Source organism: Crotalus tigris, unplaced genomic scaffold (assembly GCF_016545835.1).
Source record: "Crotalus tigris isolate CLP2741 ecotype Arizona unplaced genomic scaffold, ASM1654583v1 scf7180000019095.371713, whole genome shotgun sequence".
NCBI lineage: Eukaryota > Metazoa > Chordata > Lepidosauria > Squamata > Viperidae > Crotalus > Crotalus tigris.
Window position 1 is genome coordinate 253,602 of NW_024097372.1, and position 10,268 is coordinate 263,869.

General features: G+C 36.1%; 1 protein-coding gene across 1 annotated transcript in view; it reads left to right on the forward strand.

The window, feature by feature from the left end:
* Nucleotides 1-9,230, forward strand: part of RASA1 (RAS p21 protein activator 1) — a 55,103-nt gene extending 45,873 nt beyond the window's left edge. The window contains exons 23-25 of the mRNA XM_039359599.1: nt 574-651; nt 1,399-1,533; nt 8,426-9,230. Of these exons, the coding sequence (XP_039215533.1) occupies nt 574-651; nt 1,399-1,533; nt 8,426-8,509 (297 nt within the window). The 3' untranslated portion in view covers nt 8,510-9,230. The remainder of the gene's footprint in view (nt 1-573; nt 652-1,398; nt 1,534-8,425) is intronic.
* Nucleotides 9,231-10,268: the final 1,038 nt, after the last annotated feature.

Genomic DNA, 10,268 nt, shown 5'->3' on the forward strand with positions numbered 1-10,268 from the left:
TATCAAATCTTACCAAGTATAAAAACAAAATCCAAAGAAACAGAACAAAACTCTTTATTTTCAGTTTTGATTTTGCTGTATGATCCACATGGGGTTTTTCTTGAAAACAACTTAGTAATTTGAATTGATCCAGAATGCCAATACATATATATTGGCCTGTACTGGTTAGATAGGTTATCACTTTACTTCTCAGTTCATTTTGAAGGACTGTAAATCTTTTCACAATTTAAAAACTGCTTCCTTTTAAAGACCAATTATGAATTTCCCTTGTGAGTTCTGGTCAGTAGCTTTGCTAACTGTTTCTCCTATATAATAAATAGAATGAGATTTAGTAAGTCTCATAAAGGAAACTCATTACCATTGTTACCATTTTACAAAGTATATTAAACATTTGTGACTTAGCCTTTTCTCATGTGAATCTTTTGATGTGATTTTCATTAAATATAGAAAAGGGATATTAAAATATTTTAACTACTTAAACTGCTCTGGGAGTTCATCTAGAAATCAAAATTTAAAATTATTTCATATATTACAATATATGTAGAATAAAGATAGCATCTTACTTACTTTTAGGAGCCTTATATGGAAGGTGTAAATCCATTTATCAAGAGTAACAAACACAGGATGATCATGTTTTTGGATGAACTTGGGGTAAGAACACTTATCTATACCATAACTATTAGTTTTGAGAAGATTTGTGTTATTATCTCCTCATTGAGAATTGGGAAAAGAGTTTTTATTTCCCTAGTTTCAGAAATGTACTTCGAAGTATTAATTGCTTATTCTCCAAGGCATCATCTGTGCTTTATAAAATGGCTTTTCTTTATGTGGCTTGTTTTTATGTGTGAAAGTAATTTCAATGGATTTTTTTAAATATTCAAGTGATATTGTCCCTCTGTTTTATGTACTTCATCTCCCTGCTTATTCCTGTCTTGCTATTTTATATATTCCCATTACCATCTTTGCTCATGGGATATATTTTTCTTGCATAGAACATCTTCTTTCAGTGCACATTAATTCAATGTAGCTGTTTGCCATGCTTATTCACTAGCATTGGATAAAATTGTAGTTCACCCTACTGGTATTAAAAATGGAAGGTTAAACTTCACAGGTAAGGCCTAATATTTCTAAAATGCAGCATTGCATATCAGTTCTTACTTGAGCTTCCTGCATCATTCAACAATTGGGTTAGTTACACAATTTTAGCTCCTGTGATGCTTACACAACTTTTTAAAAGCACTCATTATGTCATTTAAGTCTTAAGTGGCCTGTAGTTAAAGAATGACAATGACTGTAATCATTCTCTATATGGATAAACATTGTCAAACAATGGTAAAAAGAAAAGCATGACTTTTGTATTATTTTATGAAATATAATCTTTGTTATATTTTGTTCAAGAACATACCTGAGCTTCCAGACACTACAGAGCCCTCTAGAACTGACTTATCTCGTGATCTAGCAGCCCTTCATGAGATTTGTGTGGCACATTCAGATGAACTTCGAACACTCAGTAATGAGCGAGGGGCAATGCAGGTAAGAGCTGATACTAAACATAGGTTAGTTCCAAAATATGTGGAGAATTGATTTGTCACTCCCCATCTAGGGGGCTCCTTCCCCCAAGATGGCTGCTGCCCAGTACGAAATTTTTTCTCTCCTGCTAATGATCTGTTTTTGTTGCCAAAGCTGATTCTTTGGTAGTGTTGCTTCCTGGATTTGAATGGAGGCATTTAGGAATGACCCAAGACAATTTTTGGATAGCTGTGGACCTACCCAGGAGGTGGAATCTTGAAAATTTCAGCTCCCAGTGGGAGCAGCTGAAAAGTCATTGGTCTTTTCTCCATCTCTTCCTATCAGCAGAAAGTTCTAATAAGCAAGCCTGGATTTTAACATTACTTTTTGAAGTTTTGCTTTGTTCTTTATTTTTAATTGGGTGCTTGAATGCTGATTTATTTCAATCTTCTGCTGGATTTTATCTATTTTTTTCTGCTTTATTTCTTGGATCTACCATTAACTTCTGCTTTTCCCAGCAAAACTACTGCTTTTGAATCACATTCCTTTTATGGGTTTAATTTATCTAGTTATTTGCTTCTGAATACCACAGACTTTATGAGTTTATCAAACTTTTTTAAAAAGCTTTCAGCTAAGAATTGCATGTTATCAAACAATATTTTTTCGAGAATCAGCCTGATTCCTTGTCTGTAATCCGATAAGTTGTTGCTCTACGTAGTAGATAAGAGAATTCTTCAAAGCAGAATAAGAAAACTGACAAAGGAGCAGGGAAGATATTTTCTGGATATTTCAATACAAAATTAAAATAAAGATTGATAAAAATAAAGTCTACATTTTTTGCAAATTGAATGAAATTCAAAATCCCTGTAGTGAATGTCCAATAAAAATGTAAATCAAGTAAAAGTACTTTCACTATCCAGCAACATGTCATGATTTTCCATTTGGAAAAACAGAAGTTAATAAAAACAGCCAAGTAAAGCAAAGGAAAAAAAGCAAGAACAGATAAAACCAGACAATTAACTTTTAGAAATAAAAAACAAAGCAAAACAAAAACTTCAAAACGTGAAGTTAAAACCCAGGCTTGTTTACGAAAACAGTCTGCTGAGAAGAAAAGGTGGATGAAAGACCAATGACTTTCTGGCTGCTCCTACAGGGAATTGCAATTTTAATAATAACAATAAAATATAATAATAATAATCCCCCAGTGAGGCACTACCTTGACGTGGTTGTGGGGCTTGTGTACTCTGAGGAAGATGAGAGCTATGCCAGAGGTTCAACCATACTGGACAGGTCTCATCAGAGGAGTCAGACAGAGTGTCTCTCCCATAAAAAAAATATGGTGAGACGTAAATTACAGAATGCCATACCGGCTCGGGTGTCGCCCGGGTTAACAAGGTCCGCGCTAGATATTGGAGTTCCTAGATATCTGGTGAAAAATGGGTTACAGGACTCAGGACTGTTGGCTGAGCAACCAGGGCCAGCAGCTGCAGAACTACTGGAAGAAAAGGTGTTTACCCGTCACAGATACACAGTGATGAAAAACAAAGAAATAATGATCTGTTACTACAGATCAAGTCCAACAAGAAGAGGATATCTAAAACAAATGCACCAGTTCTGGAAAGAACAACATCCAGAATCAGAAATAACAGAACAGAGACTAGCAGATCAACGCCGATTTATAATACAAAATAAAGTATTCACAGAGACAGAATTGGACGAACTGCAAAGGTTTACCCAGGGCAAAGAAATCAAAAGGGGAGTTGGCAGTGAAGGAATCCAGCAGAGATATACAACTGTTCTCATTTGGAAATCAGGCACCTCTACCTCAGGAAGAACAAAACCCTCTAACTAAAGAAATAAAAGAATTGAAACAAAGAATAACTGAGCACCTAGAACAGCACAAAAACAACAGAATAAGGTTGCCTGCATTGAAGCTTGTTCCAAAGAAACAGCTAGCACAAGCATTAAAAGATGCAAATACTGCAATATCAAGAATAAGCACCAATTCACTGCAAGAAACAAACGAACTAATGTACAGCACAGGTGCAGTTATAATTGAATACCTGGGATGCAAAACCAACAAAGAAGAAAAACAAACAAACAGTGCACCAGAAAAATGGAAGGTTAGACTAGAAAATAAGATCAGCAAGTTAAGATCACATGCAAGCAAGCTAGAACAGATGAAAGAAAAGAAGCTGAAGAACAAGAAGACCAAAGAATACCTAATCAAGAAATACCACTTCGAAACAAGGAAGATCAAGGAAGCACTGGAAATAATAAAGCAACAAATAACAGCTATAGCCAGGAAAATCAGTAGATATGAAGCTCGAATTGCAAACTATAGGCAGAACCTCCAATTTCAATCCAATCAGAAACGTTTCTACCAATCCATCAATGGAGAAACTGCAAGGAATCAGTCAGTACCTGACAAGGAAGAAACAGTGCAGTTCTGGAAGCAGATATGGGATAACCCAAAGAAATACAACAAGGATGTGGCTTGGTTAAAAGAGGTGGATACAAATAAAACAGAAGTTGAAATGAAAGAACTAGTAATAACAACAAAAATGGTAGAAAAAAGAGCAAGGAAAATCAAAAATTGGTAAGCACCAGGTGAAGATGAACTGCATGGGTTTGGATGAAACATCTGTTACACACCCACTCATTGCCAAGCAGTTTAACAATATACTACAAGGAGGAGAAATTGAAAAGTGGCTAACAACTGGGAAAACCTACCTAATAATGAAAAATCCAGCAAAAGGGGCAACACCAGGCAACTACAGGCCAATTACCTGCTTATCAACAACTTTCAAATTACTAACTGGTGTGGTAGCTGATGCAGTACAACAGCATCTAGTTGAAAACAATCTCTTTCCACCTGAGCAGAAAGGAAACCGCCCCAATAGCAGAGGAACAAAAGATCAACTCCTGATAGACAAAATGATCTTGGAAAACTACAAGAAAAGGAAGACCAACCTGAATGTGGCATGGATTGACTACAAAAAGGCATTTGACTCTCTGCCACATGACTGGATAATCAAGTGCCTAGAAATAACAGGAGTCAGTAGAAACATCAGAAAATTTGTGCAAAGATCGATGGCACAATGGAAGATACAGTTGCAGATCAAGGGTGAGAGACTGGGAGAGGTTAATATCAAGAGAGGAATATTTCAAGGAGATTCATTATCACCATTACTATTTGTTATTGCATTGTTTCCTCTGTCACAATACTGAATAACTCAGGACATGGCTATCAAACATCAAAAACATCTGTCAGACTATCCCATCTCCTTTACATGGATGATCTGAAGCTGTATGGAAAAACATCATATGAAATAGAATCGCTGCTCAACACTGTCCAGATATATAGCCAAGATATTGTAATGGAGTTTGGCTTGGACAAATGTGTCACACTTACTATCAAACAAGGAAAAATAGTGAAAACTGAAGGAATCAAGATGCCCCACGAAAATAACATTAAGAGTCTGGATGAGGAAGATTACTACAGATACTTGGGTATCCTTCAAGCTGACAACATCAAGCACACTGAAGTCAAGAAAAAGATTATCAGTGAATACATCGAGAGAGCGAAGAAGATCTTAAAGTCCAAACTCAATGGAGGAAATACCATAAAGGCAATTAACACCTGGGCAATTCCAGTCATTAGGTACATAGCTGGAATAGTGGACTGGGCTCAAGCAGAACTAAAAGCAATGGATAGGAAGACCAGAAAAATAATGACAATGAATCATGCCCTTCATCCACGCAGTGACATTGACAGACTTTATCTACCAAAGCAAATAGGTGGGCGTGGAATGCTACAAGTACATCAGATGGTTAAAGAAGAAAAAATGGCTTTGGAAGAATATCTGAAGAACAATGATGAAGATGCACTGAAATTAGTATATCAGGAAGGCTTACTGACTACTGGAGAGACCAAACTGGCCTACAAGAAAGACCAAATGAAGAACAGAATAGAGGCATGGGAAGACAAAGCACTACATGGCCAATACGTTAAAAAAATAGCTGGGAAAGCAGATAATAACAAGACCTGGCAATGGCTAAGAGCAGGAAAATTGAAGAAAGAGAACGAGGGACTAATTCTGGCTGCACAAGACCAAGCCTTAAGGACAAATGCATATAAAGTCAAAATTGAGAAGACAGCAACAGACAGTAAGTGCCGCCTATGCAAAGAAGCTGAAGAAACAGTGGACCACCTGGTAAGCTGTTGCAAGAAGATTGCACAGACTGATACAAGCAGCGGCATGACAAAGTAGCAACAATGGTGCATTGGAAGATCTGCAAAAAATATCATTTGCCTGTAAGCAAAAACTGGTGGGATCATAAAATAGAGAAAGTCATAGAAAATGATAAAATTAAACTGCTCTGGGACTTCAGAATTCAAACAGACAAGCACCTGCAACATAACACCCCAGACTTAACAATTGTCGATAAGAAAGACAAAAAAGTCTGGATAGTGGACGTGGCAGTGCCTGGAGACAGCAGAATAGACGAGAAAGAACTGGAGAAGATAACAAAATACAAAGACCTACAAATAGAAATAGAAAGACTGTGGCAAAAGCAAGCAAGGGTAATACCAATAGTAATAGGCTCCTGGGGTGCAATCCCAAAACAACTGGAGCACCACTTGAACATCACTGGCATTGACAAATTCGCTATTAGTCAATTGCAAAAGGCGGCCTTACTAGGAACTGCTTCCATCCTGCGACGATATCTGTAATACCATCAAACATCCACATCTGCCTATCCCAGGTCCTGGGTAAGGACTCGATAGGTAGACAAAATGCCAAATCCAGTCTGAACATCTGACTGACTGTGCAATGATCCATAATAATAATAATAGTAGTTGGAATGGACCTTGGAGGTCTTCTAGTGCAACTCCCTGCTCAGGCAGGAAGTCCTATATCATTTCAGACAAATAGTTGTCCAGTCTCTTCTTAAAAACTTCCAATGTTGGAGCATTCACAACTTCTAGAGGTAGGTTGTTCCACTGGTTAATTGTTCTAACTGTCAGGAAGTTTTTCCTTAGCTCTAGGTTGCTTCTCTCTTTCATTAGTTTCCATCCATTGCTTCTTGTCTTGCTTTGGAGAATAGCTTGATTCCCTCTTCTTTGTGGCAGCCCCTGAGATATCATGTCACCCCTTGTCCTTCTCTTCATTAAACTAGACATATTCAATTCCAGCAACCTTTCTTTATGCTTTAGCCTCCAGTCCCCTAATCATCTTTGTTGCTCTTCTCTGTACTCTTTTTAGAGTCTCAATATCTTTTTTACATCATGGTGACCAAAACTGGATTCCAAGTGTGGCCTTACCAAGGCATTGTAAAGTAGTATTAACACTTCATGTGATCTTGTTCCTATTCCTGTTAATGCAGCCTAGCACTGTGTTGGCTTTTTTGGCAGCTGCAGCACACTGCTGGCTCATATTTAGGTGATTGTCCACTAGAACTCCGAGATCCCTCTCACATTAACTACTATTGAGCAAGGTACCCCCTATACTATACCTGTACATTTGGTTTTTCTTACCTAAATGTAGAAACTTTCAAGTTTCCTTCTCCCAGGTGACTCCACAATCGTCCAGAAGTCATCTTGGCTAATTCCTAAGTGCCGCCATTCAAATCCAGGGAGCAACACTGCCTTAGAACCAGTTTTGGCAGCAAAAGCAGATCATTGGCAGGAAAAATCTTCCTACTGAGAAGCAGCCAGCTTAGGGAAGAATCTCAATCTCTATATTTTTTATAGCCTTCATTTAGAAAAAAAACCTTAGTAATACTATTAGTTAACTGTAAATATATCAAAATCTCAAATCATAAAGGTGAAACATAGAATAAAATAAATTCTACTTTTAGAATTTAGTATCTGAAGTGAGAATTCCTGGCTTCTGAAAAATCCTTACTTTCTTAGGAGAGTCTGTATTTAAAGCAGACATTTTTGAAATTTGGATTAAAACATTTGCTTTGGCTGGTCTTTTAAATACTATTGTGCTTGATTAAGTCTGAATCATAGAATCACATTGACCTTGTCTTTTGCTTTTCTATGTGCCAAATACCAAAGCAGTGTGATGCTCTGCAAACTTGGTGTTTTCCAAAGTAATTGTATTGAAAGTGTATTACAGACAAATTTAAGTGTGGTACAGTTTTCTTTTTTGGAATCTTGGATTGGGAATGTTTTAATATTCAGAGATAATTCAAGTAAACTGGGTATTTCTTCTAAAGTATTGAAGATTTTTTTTCTGCAAGTTAAAGAATCATAGTTGAATGTGTATGAAGTGAAATAAACTGAAGATAAAAACAGAAATACACACTTGTGAAAAGATCAGTAAAAGTTTACTGAAATCATGTTGTAGTCAATGGAATGAATTCCTATTCACTTAAAATGGAATTCATCATCTACAAGCTTTTATGGGTAAAATTGAAAGGAAGCAAACTCACCAAAGTGTCTTTTCTCCTGACCTCTGAAAGTCTGCTCTGGCTTTGGAGACTCTTGAGCAGCTTCAAAAGATGGCACTTATAGACTGCAGATGGTGGAATTAGCAAAGCAACATCACATACTGTGAAATGAGTGGATCTTTTAGCATGGCTGTCTTGATTTTATCTATGTTTCAAATACAGTGGGTATTTTGAGTAATATCCATGATTAGTACAAAGTGATGTTGCAAGACATTACATTTTTATATTCATTGCATATCATCACTTGCTTTATTTAAATGTTAAAGCTGCAGGCAAGTTACTTTGATGTACGTATTCAAGCTAGAAAACTTTTAGATTGTCTTTTCCTTGCTCAAAATCCAAAAGTATTCTAAATATATTTAAATAAATAAACATCATTTCTTTCAGCCTTTAAAACTTCCAGAAAGACCATGAATAATTTAGTAAATTTACTTCTTCTTTTTTAAAACAGCATGTGCTAAAGAAGTTGCTGGCAATTACAGAACTGCTTCAACAAAAGCAGAATCAGTATTCAGTGTCTAACAACATTAGGTAGCAGCTTTCTGCATGAGCTAGCATGACCAATATGACAACTTTCACCAATATCACTTCCTCTTGCTCTTGCCAAAAATAGCACACGTTTCACGTTTCCAGTGATGTGTGAACTATGCAAAAAACAACAAATCTGTTGGTGACAGACTGTACCAGCAGCTTTAAGCTATCTGTGCAGGACACTTGCACTTTTGGAACCAGTTTTCAGGACCTCTGAGCCTTGGTGTACAAATCACCTTCCACGAAGATGCTGTGACTGTCTCTTTGAACTTTAATGTTATTTCAAACCTCCAATTGCCAAAGTCTAGCTGTCTTTCAGAAAACACAGTCAACTGCCAATAAATTGTTTCAATAGCAAAGTATAACTGGATCAAGTACCTTTTACTGTAATTCACCTGGTTACTGTAATTATATTACAATTGTTCAACCGCTTTGTATTTACAGCTTTCACAATTTGAAAGGAAATCTTTGCTGTACACTTTTTATACCATTCTATTTTGCTTGTTCAGAGTTGAAAGAAGATGCAGACTGGGTTTTGTCACCTTTATTTTTTTTTAATGTGCCATTTATGATTTTGATTATTTTTTTCACCAATGATTGTATCCAGTTAAATTGCATTGTTTTTGTAAAATGTTTACAACAGTAAATTTGAATTCAGTAAATTTATTGATTATTATATCAGGCATGCATGCATTCATTAAACAGTTTTATAGCATACATTCAATTTTTCTGACTAATAATTCAGATTTAGTGATATATGTACATATACGTTTGTTTGTACATTCATAAGTGCTGATTGAAAAAAAAAATCCCACTTAGGAATAGAAATCCATATGTTGCCATTAATCAGTCCTTTATAGAAGAGTAAGAAGAGAAGGCTAAACAAGGACTGTTCTGAATTAAAGCTGCTAAAAACACTATTACTGAAAGAAATCATGATGGAAAGTACTCTCCTGTCACTTGGAGTTAGGTTCATGAGATATCACAAAGGCTAAGGATGACTAGGTGGACACTTTAAAAGTCATCTACAACTATGCTGCCATTGTAGGCTCTAAAACTATGCTGTGATCCACTGCATTACTGAATTTTGAAGTCTCTGTTCTTCATGCAAATCAAGTTACAAATAAAGCGGAAAAACCAAGAACAAATTAACTATACATTGAAGTACTCTGAAAATAAGTTACAGTTCCAGAGGGTTGAAGCAGGGGAAGCTTTAATGTAATTCATTTCAAAATAGTTCTTAAAACAATTGTGAAAATCTCTGAATTCATGTTTAAATTGTAAATGAACAAAAATATTAATGAAGTGAATATTTCTTTCCCATGTATGTATATCTTTTCTGTCTATACATTTATCTTGCAACATAAACTATCTCATATGTTTACACGTAATACATGAAGAATAATAGGAAAAAAATAGAAAGTATAAGATCTCCATAATGGCCAGTGCTAGAACAGAAGTTATACATCAGCAGGCCTTAGGTTGATAAAGATGTTTTTGTGCAAAAAAACCAGACTTGCTCTCAAGCTGATTAGGACTTCCCCCAACAGGTATACCTATTTTGTATAATTAAAGCTAGCTGCAAAGTGGTATCCTGAAGCAGCATTCTCCCCCCGCATTCCTAGTTTTCTGAACTTTGCCTATTCAGTAGTGGCCAAAATTGTGGAAACCTTTTGGGAAAGATGTACAGTAGAAATGCCACGTTTGGTTAAGTTTCCACCAATTTTTCTTCTAATTTCTTTACAACTGTAGACTTGTTCACT